This window comes from Esox lucius, chromosome 9 (assembly GCF_011004845.1).
Source record: "Esox lucius isolate fEsoLuc1 chromosome 9, fEsoLuc1.pri, whole genome shotgun sequence".
In the NCBI taxonomy this organism is placed as follows: domain Eukaryota; kingdom Metazoa; phylum Chordata; class Actinopteri; order Esociformes; family Esocidae; genus Esox; species Esox lucius.
Genome location: NC_047577.1, coordinates 5,660,243 through 5,674,108, shown reverse-complemented (window position 1 = coordinate 5,674,108; position 13,866 = coordinate 5,660,243). Strand labels below are relative to the sequence as shown.

The window sequence follows — 13,866 nt, the reverse complement described above, 5'->3', positions numbered from 1 at the left end:
TGAACACAGGTCTGTCTCAGGGCACCTTCTTCATAACCAGAAACTCCATCTGCCACCAATGCATTTTCTTTTAGATTAGCATCGGTGTTGTAAAACTGTACTTCAGATTAGCCTCTTCCATGTTGTGACCAGCCATTATTTTGGCAGAAAGGTCACTGCCAGGAAATGCTTACGGTAGCCTTTTTTACTCAGGCTCGGCGTAGTGTCAAGTCACACTATTGCGACTGTGTGACTATTTTGCAATAACCTGCTCAGTACATTTTCTTAAAACAACTTCTGCATTCTGTGATTATTTTCCATCAATATGTTCTAGGGGCCAACTTTTCATGAGGTACCAGTGTAACGTCCATAAATGAGTGAGTGACCAGGTTTCTAACATGCTCATATGGGAGTAATGATTAATTAATGATTAAAAGACTAACAATCAACTATGCAGACATGCTTTGTTGTGTGTAGCTGTGATAAAGAGGTGATTCCAACAGGCAACAACTACGGCTACGAAATAAGCCCTTTCAAACTTCACATCACGTCTAATCCCATGACCCACAAATGTCACTGAGGGCTATGACGCTCAACCCAACTGCAGTTCCCTGTCTATCCACAGGAGGTCAGTGGTGGTGCATTTCTCTCAAAATCCAGCAAGCACTGTCACAAAAAGGGTGAGGGAGTACCTCATTAGTTTACCACGACTTCCTCGACTCCCGCCTAGGATTAACACTGACCTGAAAACAGAAGACTAACCAAGGCTAACCAGATATAACCATGGATCAAAGCTGAAGAGGGGGGGGGGGGGGGGGGGGGGGGGGGGGGGGGGGGGGGGGGGGGGGGGGGGGGGGGGGGGGGGGGGGGGGGGGGGGGGGGGGGGGGGGGGGGGGGGGGGGGGGTATGTCAAGTTACTTTGTGTAATGCAGGTGGAGGAAATGGCTACACAAGGACAGCCAAGACTAACTATTGAGAAACACCCCTACAGCGTCTCTTTAGCAACGGAAAGGGAATGTGGGTTTAGGTACATGCACCCCTATAGGACAAGTGTCTCTATAGCAACCGAAACAGCACGGGGGAGTTTGGGGTCGAGTTCCGAACTGAGAGGTTCCAAGTTCTTGTTCAGGGGAGCAAGATAGAGAAACAATTAGGCCGCGTAGTTGGTCTAGACTGGTCCACTAGAGTAAACATAATGTAGTCAGCGTAAAATTAGTCAACCATGTTGAAGATAACGTAGTTGGCTTAAGATTAGCCAACCATGTTAAAAACAAGCTAGCTGGCCTAGACCAGTCAATCACGTCAACCGACCGGGCTCAAAGTCTCTGTGTATAAGGGCAAGCCTGTTTCTCTGCAGGAATTCAGGTCGTGACCAAGGGTCCAGTGCTTAAAACAGCTCTCAGCACCCAAGAGGAATGTTTCTCTGAGTCTTTGTGTCATTATGTGTGTCTGTGTGTCATTGTGTGTGTCTGTGTGTGTGTGTCATTGTGTGTGTCTGTGTGTCATTGTGTGTGTGTGTCATTGAGTGTGTGTGTGTGTGTGCTCCTGACCTGTCTGGAATCCCTTTGAGTTGCGACACCATAGTAGCAAGGCATCATGGGAACTTTGCCCAGCGACAGTAGGCCACTCATTTGTTCTTGTTTGTTTGTTTGTGGCTACTAATAAAACACATTTGAAAAACAAAAACTGTGGACCTGCTTGTACCACAACCTCACACAAACACACATACACAAACAGCATTAGGAAAATAGTACCTGATGCCTATTTAGATAGGTACAGGCCTACTATCTAGTTTTGTTTTAACTCAACTGATACATGTGCTGTAGTATGTGAGGTGAGCTGGCAACTCCTTCTTGGACCAAAGCCAGCATACCAGAGTCAATCCAGAATAACACTGGGGTTTGGATAGTCGGTCTGTGTTTAAACAGACAGACCAGTTCCAATCTTCCCTTTTCACCAATCGATCTTCAGAACCATACTGTACCAAAAAAAAATAATAATCGGGCTAGAGATGAGAAGGACACACTGAACTTTCGGATAGAAATGTGTTACGTTGAACAAGCATGCCTCTAAGGAATCCCAGGAAACGATTTCAGATAAGATAAACGTTCAAACCGGCCGATGGACACTGATAACACGCCACCGCCGAACGAGTCGAACTGGGTTTTCGTTCTTAACGGATCGGGGCGGGGTCAGCTGTCTAATTGGGTTTCCGTTCTTAGCGGATCGGGGCGGGGTCAGCTGTCTAATTGGGTTTCCGTTCTTAGCGGATCGGGGCGGGGTCAGCTGTCTAATTGGGTTTCCGTTCTTAACGGATCGGGGCGAGGTCAGCTGTCTAATTGGGTTTCCGTTCTTAGCGGATCGGGGCGGGGTCAGCTGTAGGCTGCCCGTCCTTAACGTAGCACGGCAGCCTTTACACAGCCATTCCAATACATGTGCATTATGGTTCTAATGAACAATCCGATAAGCACTGACGAGTGACTGTGAAACGGGCCATACGGTACTTTACACAAGTATAAAAGTCTTACCGTCATGGGAGAAATCCTATTCTACAAATTGTCATTGTTATCTTGTCACACTCGTGACATCCGAGACCAGGCTGCTCATATTACAGGAGGTGGACAACATCGTGACCCATCCGGGCCCGTTTCCTGTCTTGCGATGTCCAGTTGTGTCGTGGCAAGTCGAATCTGAGGCCCCTGGTCGCTAAACCAATCTAGCATGTCAGAAAACCTTCCTGGGCCTCAGATTCGACCAGATGGGCAACAGGGAGATTGTTAACCGGGAAGTCAGTCACCGACTCACAAGACCAGCTAACTTGCAGCTCCAGAAATGTAATTGTTATTTCAACAGACAGGACAATACTGTTTTTTTCATTCCAGTAATTTATCTTTTGATTAATCATATCTTTTAAATAACTGAGGTCAAAATATTGTCGACTAGACACACGTGTCATTGATATGTGGACCAATTTAAGGAGAGCTTTTTACTAATTGTTGAACTTCTGACATCTGTGCTCTACTGTTTCACGGCAATGCAAAATGGGCGGAAAATAATAGCAGCACCGACAGGCAACCTACATTATGTGTTTGAAATACGCTGGAGGTGATACAATTTATAAACAATAACGTTTGTTTGCTGGATAATGTTGGAAATGGTTCCTCTTAAAGAAACAGCTCCGATCTGATTGGGTATACATGTTGGAATAATGTGCACTGTTTCTTTAAGAACCACGTTGTAGTTTGACTAGTGATGAAATAACCCAGTGTATGCGTGCTTGCCTGCTCTGCTGCGTAGCCTGTAGAAACTGGGGGACGTTCCCCTACTTATTTTTCCTGGACGATTTAAAAAATGTTTTACAGACTACAGAAAATTAGTTGACCAGGCACCGCGACCTTTGAATCCGTCTCGAGCTGTGCTGACCACGAGGAAGCAGTTCCAGGGTGGCAATTGGCTGCACGTGCACTCGCTGCGGCTCCACTCTCCGCCTGCCTCCTTTTCCTATCACGCGTTCTGGAGAATTGCCTACAAACGTTAACACGCACGCAGTATGTGGTGGATGTGTGTGCGCACGAACACCACAACCCAAAGTCCTCCGGAGGCGTCGGCAATCATCGACATGTTTGAAGATTAACGTCGAGGTTATCCTGCATTCACCCGAGGCGAGGGGACCAATTGAGAGCACAAACTGCTGCGCCGAACTGCCGGCGTTTCAAGAAGGATAGGAAGCTTGGCTCCGGGCCGCTTCGTTGTTGAACTGCATTGGATTCGACTCAGTGAACCAGAAGTGATACTAGGCAACGGAAAGGGGAAATATGACAGAGAAACGGATGTCGCGGTGGTATTTCGGGGGTCTCGCCTCCTGCGGGGCAGCATGCTGCACTCACCCTTTGGACCTAGTCAAAGTAAGTGCTGTGTGTAGATCAACCATTCAGCTCCGTCCCTGGCCGCATCCTAACCTATATACGGGGGCTGCAGGCCCGCTAGTCGGCCAGCTGTTCACCCGGAGAGCTGGAGGCGTCCTACTTCTATCCTATTTAACCCAAAATTAGATCATAATCTTTCTAAAACCAAAAAGCGCAGAGACGGAAAAACGGAAACGGAATCCCTTTCTCATTTAGCCTAGAGGTGTGCCTGCGTGTGTACCTCTCTTGTATTTTCATTGTGACTTCGACTTCAAATCAGGCAAGTTGAGACAGGGAGTTGAACAGGATGGTATAGCATCCACAAGCGAGCCAGGATTACCGTCTAACTCTCGCAACTCTATTATAGCGATTCATATGGGAACCTTCAACCGCCTGCAAAGCGGTCACTGGCCTTCTCTCGGTGCGTGACAACCACCAAGAGATATGAAGGCCAGGCCTCTTCTCAAAGTCTAACATAGGTTTTACTTAAATAAAGATCGAATGAGGACTCGTCTGCGTGTCCGGGTCGTTTTAACGTTCTCCATGCTGAAGTTAGATATACAGGCCATTTCCTATATAATTGATTGACCGAGGCCTCTCGCGACCTCCCGATCCCTCCTGGCTGCCCGGGTTGGTCATGTGATGTCATGGGCCACCTGCCAGAGATTATTTCATGACCAACCCTGTAGTATGAAAGTTAAAATTAAATGGGTGCTGTTATGAAGGCGGGTGATTTAATGACACAGGGTGATTCGTGCCTATATAATTATACTGGCCCAGCCCAGCTTTGTTTAGAGACATGGTGTCCTGGACACCGAATTAAGTTGAAGGTAAGCAGAATGAAATCTCTTGATGCGTCTCACTTTCAAGAATATATGAATTAAAAAAAAAAAGCCTATTGTCTGAATAAGCCTACATAAGATGCTACACAAAGTCCTACTCTAGGGTTATGTGTTATCCCTGACCTCCAAATGACTCTGGACTACACATCCTGACCTCCAAATGACCCTGGACTACACCTCCTGACCTCCAAATGACCCTGGACTACACCTCCTGGAAGAGAACAGTAGGGCATGAGGCTGTAGAGTCATAGTTGTCATGGACACGGCCTCAGCCATCACCGTCCAGTGAACCCCTGGGGTGTCGTGGTCACAGCCACCCGTTCCCCAGGGGGGGCGAGGGTCGTGACCTCAGGGTGCGCTCTACCCTGTACTCACCGAGCCCCAAATGACCCCTCCTGTGGGCGGCCCAGTGGGCAAGGACTACTTTGTTTTTCAGTCAGACACTGTGTGTGTGTGTGTGTGATGCAACTACAGTGACTCAGGGATTCTCAGTGTCTGGATTAGTGGGAGTCATTTCATCATTTTGGAGTGTGTCCTGCTCCACAGTCCAGTGCCAGGACATGGAAACCGGACAGACTTACTGTGACTCTTGTTAGCTACGTCATTAATTAGTTTTTAGTCAGTTAATTTGGTAGATGTGTTCACTCATCCATCGCTGTCCACCCTTCGTTCATGAATTCCTCCATTGAGTGTCTCAACCATCCTTATCCATCCGTCTATACGTCCATCATTCCATCCGTCTGTACGTCCATCATTCCATCCGTCTATACGTCCATCATTTCATCCGTCTGTACATCCATCATTTCATCCATGGCCGTCCCCCATTCAGCCATTAATTTCTTCATCTTTCCCTAATAGCAGTCTTCCTCTTGTTGCATTTGACTGTGTCCTGACCGAGGAGGTTATTGGTATATAGGGGAGAGTTAACAAGCACAGCATGGAGGGGGAGAGTGGGAGACAGAAGAGGGTGACAGAGGCAGAGTTGAGGTAGAGAGATTGTGTTCCACGGTTGAAGGCCTCTTTGTCCTTTAAACTCAAACTCCTCTGGTAGGACAGTGGAAGTGGGAGACGTAATTGGCTCCCTGGAGGCCAGAGTTTGAGAGGAGCCCACTCCTGAAGATGAGTCCCGGGACCAGCTCAACACCTCCTGCTGTCAGACAGTGAGGAAGAAAGACAGATGAGAGGAACGGAGAAGGAAGCCAGTTGGCTCAGAAAGTTACCTTAAAAAACCACGAGCTCGCCTGTAACCGTGACAGTTCCTCTGGGGTGCTGCTCCCTTCGCCCCATGACCCGTGTGTGGGCGGGGGCTTGGAAATAAGGTTGCCTTGGCAACCTGATGGTAAGGGTGACCGTGGCGTGTGGGTTCGCGGCACCCCGGGACAGTTCTGGGATGCAGTCGTACGTGAAATGGTGTGTGAGGCAGATCGGTGTTTAGGTTAACAATCTCAACGTTATTAACCCCGGTTGAGGTTGGTTGTAAACTTGGGAGTATTGTACCCTGGAACGTTCCCAAGGCGGCCCGGTGCGTCAACGCCGCTCTCAAAACACAGTTTCATGTAACCGATATCTAAGGACGCGACAACTGTCACGGGTGGCTAATACAACTCGGATTACAACCTACTACATAGACGATGAGAAAAATAATCCCGTTTCTAAACGGAGGGATTCCGCCTGTGCGCTGTTCTAAAACGATGAATGATATTGGTCAGGCCGCTTTAAAATAAGACACGCCCTCAAAATGACGGGGGCGTCCAGTTTTTATTGTGGTCAAATGGTTTCAAGACGCCGAGCGACTCCACTGATTGACAGGCGGTTGATGGGCCGGGCCCGGTACAACAGGCCCTCTGTCGTCCCTCAGTCACGTGGCCTTGATGTGAACCAACACATGTGTGTCAAAGCACGACCCCCAGAGTAAAGCCTCCAGCTCCCTCAGACTCCGCTGTGGCCCCCCCAGGTCCAACACTAATCGGGGGATTCACTCCGACCCGGGACGCTGGCTGGGACACATTAATGATGCAGGCTGCGGACGTCGTAGGGTCCCAGTTTGAGTATCCCCGTTGTAGAGTAAGAGCTGAATGCTTCTGCACTGGGTGTTAATGTAAATACCCCCGATGACTGGTGTAACAACTGAAGTGTGTTTACGCAATAGATTTGAAGTTTATTCCAGTCTGCCCTTTTTAGAGACAGCTGTGTGAGTTTCTGTCTCCGTTTCCAAACCCATTGATCAATTAGGTGACACCCAGCAAATCGGCCTGGTTGCACTGTGAATGACCTTTGATGACCTTTTGGGAGCAAGGAAGCACGGTGTAGCAAAACGTCTAATGAGACTGTAGCGTCTGCCACAGGGACACGCCCGTTCCTGACTGGATGTACCTGATCCCAAATCAGCAGTTGCAACTAGGTCACCTGAGTTCTAGGATCACAGTACGTTTCACAGGAGGGAGGGAGGGAATGTGTGAATGGAAATAACAAGTGCAGAGTGAATATTAACCCTGTGATGGTCATGAAGAGACTTGTGTTTGCTGTGTGTGTAGGTCCACCTGCAGACCCAGCAGAAAGGGAGGTTGGGCATGGTGGGCATGGCCAGTCATGTGGTCAGGACCGACGGAGTGCTGGCTCTCTACAACGGACTGAGCGCGTCCCTCTGCAGACAGGTAGGGGCTGGCTGTGTGAATGGGGCCGGTGAAATCGACCAATGAGATGTCTGGCTCAGTGGCCGCGCCCCCATCAGGGAAAACAAAGAGAGCTAGGGTGACTGGGTTTCTCCTCTGCAGTCTCTACTTCCCTAACCGTGCCGCTGGTGAAAGGAACCGGAGATGGTTCAGGACAGAAGGATCAGTGTTCTGTCCCAGAATGCTTTTCTCCACGTCAGCAGGATGAAATGCTGAACTGGGTTTCCAGGCTTTTCTACTGTCAAGGCTGGTTTAGGATAACACACAATGCACAATCAAGGCCAAACGCACCATGGAATTCTTACATGCAGGTTCCTGTTTAGCTATGCTTCACTGATCAAAAGGCTCATTTATCTTATTATTGTTTCCTTGTTCTGTTTTATGGTAGTTTATTTTGAACCCTCGTTTACACTGTAAGATGCTCTGGATGAAAGCCTCTGATCAGTGACTAAAATGTGAAGAAATGTTACATTAATAAATATATAAGGAGACTGAGATTTGAGCAATCAGTTGTTACGGTCAATCATTGTTAGGCAACGTGTGGTCTTCCAGGTCTGAACCCTGCACATCCTGGTTCTGCTACCTCTGATCTGGGATCAGTTTTGCCCTTTTTTCCTCCCAATGATGGTTAGGGTTGTTGGACGGGAGGTTGTTAGATCTGTAGTCGAAACTGTTTGGGTGTTGACATCCTGTTGATCCCACTGAATAGGAATGTTTTTTTTGTTGTTGACATGGATGCCCTCTAGTGGCTGTGTGAAGCTATGACACAGAACTGCTCCAGTGTTTGCTTGCTTGAAGAATCACTCCTTTAACATTCTCCTTGTACTGTTTCTTGTGCATGTTGCCCTACCCTCTGTTTATCCTTCCTCTCCTCATCCCATCCTTCCTCATCCCTCCTTCCTCATCCCCTCCTACCTCTGTAGATGTCCTATTCTCTAACCAGGTTTGCGATCTATGAGACAGTCAGAGACATGTTGGGCAGTAGTAACCAAGGCAACCCCATGCCTTTCTACCAGAAAGTACTGCTGGGGGCCTTTGGAGGTAGGACCACACACACACACACACTTATAGGTTTTACTGTCAAATTAAGGACTGATGATTTTCTACCTTTTAAAACCACAAAAAAATAACTTTTCTGCCAAACATTAACCATAACTTCTAAAACGCATTACCTGAACTTCACCCTAATTCAATAGAAGTGAGGACAGGCCCAATGTCATCAGTTGGCATGTTTCGCCTGGTTTTACTGTTGTAGTGGGGTCCTTCGGTCTGTGTTATTTAGCCTGCGGTCCTCACTCGGATAGTAAAGCTGGAGCCCACATGAACACCGACGCACGCCAACACAAAATGACACCTGCCAATCTGTCTCACTGCTTGCAGGTTTTACTGGTGGTTTCATTGGTACCCCTGCGGACATGGTGAATGTCAGGTGAGTCAACCAGTTAGTTAACCCACACACATCTCTGCTACGGGACATCCGTATGGTGATCTGGTTGTCATAAGACGTGTCGGTTTTACTCACTCATGCACATTCTTTCCTCTCAGGATGCAGAATGATGTGAAACTACCTCCAGAGCTGAGGAGAAAGTATGTGGTCCCTGTAGTTTAGGACGCATGGTACGTTTGGCAGCATTTCTCTGTTGTTGGAATATTAACTCATTGCCTGTCGGTCTCTCAGCTACCGACATGCCGTGGACGGGCTGTTCAGAGTCTTCAGAGAAGGTAAGAACGTATTTGCCACGTTTATTCTCCACTCAGATTTGAGGAAGTTAGACTTAATAATAGTATTTACTTAAGTCAATGTTCTACATGGGGTTTAAATGCAGTCTATGCGAAGGATGAAACCATAAACGATGGAATACATCTGCAAACCTTTTGCTAAAGACAATACAGTCATAGTTCAGTTTAGGACAGTTTGCATTCCGTGTGTTGGGCTCCCCGGCCCCCCCATCTTACACCACTTCCTGTCTGTGTGACCTCTGACCTGTTTGTAGAGGGGGTGAGGAAGTTGTTCTCAGGAGCCACCATGGCCTCCAGCCGTGGAGCCCTGGTAACCGTGGGACAGGTACGACCGCATGGCACCCTGGGAAATGAAGTTGAGCAAGAGTGTCTTGCAGTAGGTCAATGTACAGATTGACGCCAACTCCCTCTTTGTCCCATCTCTCTGTAGTTGGCGTGCTACGACCAGGCTAAACAGCTGGTGCTGTCCTCAGGTGTCATGGGAGATAACATCTTGACCCACTTCCTGTCCAGCTTCATCGCTGTGAGTATGCCCGTCTCCCATTGGCCATGCGGCTGAGAACGTGGCCGCCGGTTGGTTAAGGAACCAGAAGGAGGCCTTGTGACTGAGGCCGTGTGGTTGTGTGTGTCTGTAGGGGGGTTGCGCTACGTTCCTGTGTCAGCCTCTGGACGTCATGAAGACCAGGTTGATGAACTCCAAAGGAGAATACTCTGTGAGTTGGATGACTCATGCCCCTTTCAGTCTTTTTCCCCCACTCCATTTCTATCCTCTGTCATCATTCACTTTCCTCTCGCTCTCCTCTTCATCGTCCGTCACTTCACTCCATCAACCACACTAATCCAGTGTTTCCCCATGTCACCTCGTCTGTCTGTCTCTCACCGTGTCGGTCTGTCTCTCTCACCGTGTCGGTCTGTCTCTCTCACCGTGTCGGTCTGTCTCTCTCACCGTGTCTGTCTGTCTCTCTCACCGTGTCTGTCTGTCTCTCTCCTCGTCTGTCTGTCTCTCTCACTGTGTCTGGTGTCCCTCAGTGACTCATCCTTCAGTGAGTAAATGTCTGTATGTTTCAGGGAGTTATCCATTGTTTGAGAGTGACTGCTAAAGAGGGACCTTTGGCTTTCTACAAGGTAAGACCCCCCTCAGCTTCCCTCCAGTTGTTACCTCTGATACACATCCCCCATCAGGCCAGCATGTAGTCCTTGGTTCTGTGTGACCTGCTGGGTTTGGGTTTATGAACGTCTCCGTGTCCAAGGTCAGGTCTAGGTAAAGGTAACTGACCAATCTGGTGGGCGGGGTGTTGGCTGACTGTCCAGTCCTGGGATAGGGTTCAAAGGTTGTTCAGAACCACCAAGTCCTCTTTAAAGGTCAAAACAAACTATCCAATGACATTGCAAGGTTTTAATCGCCTGATCAAACCACATGTTAAATCCTGTCAGAGTATTGTCTAACTGTCCAATGGTGTTGCAGGGTTTTAATCACCTGATCAAACCACACGTTAAATCCTGTCAGAGTATTGTCTAACTGTCCAATGGTGTTGCAGGGTTTTAATCACCTGATCAAACCACATGTTAAATCCTGTCAGAGTATTGTCTAACTGTCCAATGGTGTTGCAGGGTTTTAATCACCTGATCAAACCACATGTTAAATCCTGTCAGAGTATTGTCTAACTGTCCAATGGTGTTGCAGGGTCTTGTTCCGGCAGGGATCCGTTTGATCCCTCACACAGTACTCACCTTCATCTTCCTCGAGCAGCTTAAGAACAACTTCGGCATCGTCATCATCTCCTGAGCACGCTTTGGGACCGACAACCTTCGACCTTTGCCCTCTGAACCCCCCCCCCCCCCCCCCCCCAAGCCTGCCAAGTTCAACCAATTAACTACCACTGTGCCACACGGCCCCCCTCATCCCTGGATGTAATACAAGAAATGGAAGGACCTAGAGAAATGGGTAGATGACATCACTGGGAGAAAACTCATTCTACCACGCCCCCAACCCCGGCTTTCCCATAAAGCTTGTGCCCCAGAACTCACCAGTGGAACCCCCCCACCACAAACAGCCTTCTGCCCCAGTCGAACGCCTCATCGACAGGGTCAAACGGCGACCTCATTATGCGGACCTCACCGAGGACGGACCTCACCGTGCGGTCTTCACCGGGGACGGACCTCACCGTGCGGTCTTCACCGGGGACGGACCTCACCGTGCGGTCTTCACCGGGGACGAAACCTCACCGTGCGGTCTTCACCGAGGACGAGACCTCACCGTGCGGTCTTCACCGAGGACGAGACCTCACCGTGCGGTCTTCACCGAGGACGGACATAGACTGCTTTTCATAAGGATTCCATGATTTGAATGAGGCATAAAGAACCACTCAACTTGGTCGCTGTAACTGGAACTTCCCCGCGCCTAACGGACCGTGAGGTGACATTATGGTGCCGGGTCTTAATCTGTGTCTGTGGAACCCACCCATAATGCCCTGTTCCTACTCACTAGGGATGCTTTCTATCGTAACAACAGGTCAGTTATATAACTGGTTGTAAAAGTCTCATGAGACTCACTTCATCTACTCTGACGCGTTGGAGAGTGACGTAGGGGGACTATTCCTACCTATAATGGAAGTGACATAACAGGATATAACACCGTGGCTATGAAGCCATCACATGCTTTCAGACAGAGGCACTTAAAATGCACTAGGGGGATTTTGTGATTTCAGCTAGTAGAGGTGAAAGTTGTGCCCCTCCCAAGCCAAAACGAGTCCCTGTTTTGTTTTTTGTTTTGTTCTTGGTGCTATAGCCTTCAGTTGTGTCACCCATTTCGTATGATATGTTACGAGCCATTTGAAACACGTCATATGTATCTGGTTTGCTTCTGATCCCACGGTGTAGGTTTAATCAAAGATATGTTTGGACACAGATTAGTTTATCCCCTGAACAGTTTAACAGTGAACAAAAATATAACTGCAACATTAAACAGAATCAAAGATTTCCCAGAGTTACATAAAAGGAAATTACTTTGAAATTAATGCAACCGCCTCGAAACTTTGGGTTTCACACAATAGTCAACCTCTTCCTCCATACGGAAACATTTCTCCTTTACACCTCATGGAACATGGGACCAGCACTACATGTTGATCGTTACCTTTTTGTTCAGTTAAGAACATCTGACCGGATTTGTAGTTAAGACCCAACCGTAGAAATCCCCCTATGGGCAATGTGACCAAAAGCCGTGCAACTGGACAGAGATGGAGCTGGAGTCCTGCCTCACAAAGCCCCAGTGATCCGTTTAGAGCTCCAGCTTTGACCTGGGATACACGGGGCTCAGGTCTGACCTGGGATACACGGGGCTCAGGTCTGACCTGGGATACACGGGGCTCAGGTCTGACCTGGGATACACGGGGCTCAGGTCTGACCTGGGATACACGGGGCTCAGGTCTGACCTGGGATACACGGGGCTCAGGTCTGACCTGGGATACACGGGGCTCAGGTCTGACCTGGGATACACGGGGCTCAGGTCTGACCTGGGATACACGGGGCTCAGGTCTGACCTGGGATACACGGGGCTCAGGTCTGACCTGGGATACACGGGGCTCAGGTCTGACCTGGGATACACGGGGCTCAGGTCTGACCTGGGATACACGGGGCTCAGGTCTGACCTGGGATACACGGGGCTCAGGTCTGACCTGGGTATTTTATAGGGAACAACACTTCACTGGGGAGGCAGCTGGAGAGACAGATCACAGGCGCTAGGAGTTAGATCTTCTGTAGACTTCAACCTGGAAGACACTGCTGTTTAAAGGCACTTTAGAAAACACACACACAGGAAGGTTTACCTACAACACACACATCTGCCACACAAATGTTTGTACAAAACACTTCTCATCCACCAGTGAGACGGGTGAACGCACCATGAGTGGAGCGCTATATCTGGAGAATGTTACGTTTGACCTAAACGATTGTTTGGCAGTTGATTTGAATGTTTAAATGGTTCAACCAGGAGTTAGTTTTTTTCCCTCAGCTGGGCTGAATCCCAAACCGTATTCCTTAATCAGCGCTCTACCTTTCACCACTGGGACCCAGAGGTGTCAAAAGTAATGTGCTATAAAGAGAGCATGGCCCCATTTGGGACTCAGGACGTCGTCTCCCCTTACTCCAAAGTGTACACTTGTTCCCCTCCCTAATTCACTGCAAGGAGACACGTGGTTTAATATCCCACATTTACCAGCGCCTTTAGCTTCGTGTGTAGTAGTGAACAAGTGTACACTTCCGGTGAACATGTCATTGGCACGCACATAGGTGTCCTAGGGTGCTTTGCCCTTTGTGGCCACCGGGGGGCAGCACTGTGCCACGTGTAAATGGGAGACTAGCGGTCGTTATGATTTTGAGTGATTGAGTTGTTAACAGCCTACAGTACAGTGTGTTTCTGTGTGAGTTCAGTAAATGTTTCTGTGTTACAAGCCAGCCTTGCGATGGGAATTATATTGGGGAACATGATTAATTGTATGTGTAGTGTGTTGGGAATTTAATAATTTATATTTTGTAGATAACTAATGATTTTTTTTTCCTCAAAATTAAAGTACTAATTGAAAAAACGAAACTCGTGTGTGTGTGTGTGTGTGTGTGTGTGTGTGTGTGTGTGTGGGCGGGGGGTGTGTGTGTGTGTGTGTGTGTGTGTGTGTGTGTGGGCGGGGGTGTGTGTAATGCTGTGATTGGCACCTCCGTCTCCACCTACTTTTG

General features: G+C 48.5%; 1 protein-coding gene across 1 annotated transcript; it reads left to right on the top strand.

Moving 5' to 3' along the window:
• Positions 1–3,237: 3,237 nt before the first annotated feature.
• LOC105029740 (solute carrier family 25 member 10) lies at positions 3,238–12,118 on the top strand. Its single transcript, XM_034294094.1, has 11 exons — positions 3,238–3,884; positions 7,261–7,380; positions 8,322–8,439; positions 8,779–8,827; positions 8,944–8,985; positions 9,077–9,120; positions 9,393–9,463; positions 9,569–9,661; positions 9,774–9,851; positions 10,207–10,263; positions 10,823–12,118. The coding sequence occupies exons 1-11, from the start codon at positions 3,795–3,797 to the stop codon at positions 10,922–10,924; spliced, it is 864 nt and encodes a 287-aa protein (XP_034149985.1). The 5' UTR covers positions 3,238–3,794; the 3' UTR covers positions 10,925–12,118.
• Positions 12,119–13,866: the final 1,748 nt, after the last annotated feature.

Bases quoted from the DNA above. Each gene is read 5' to 3' on its own strand.
- LOC105029740 (XM_034294094.1), top strand. From the start codon at position 3,795: ATGACAGAGAAACGGATGTCGCGGTGGTATTTCGGGGGTCTCGCCTCC. The intron at 8,440-8,778 runs GTAGGACCACAC...CACTGCTTGCAG, and splicing joins ACTGCTGGGGGCCTTTGGAG to GTTTTACTGGTGGTTTCATT. The intron at 8,828-8,943 runs GTGAGTCAACCA...CTTTCCTCTCAG, and splicing joins GCGGACATGGTGAATGTCAG to GATGCAGAATGATGTGAAAC.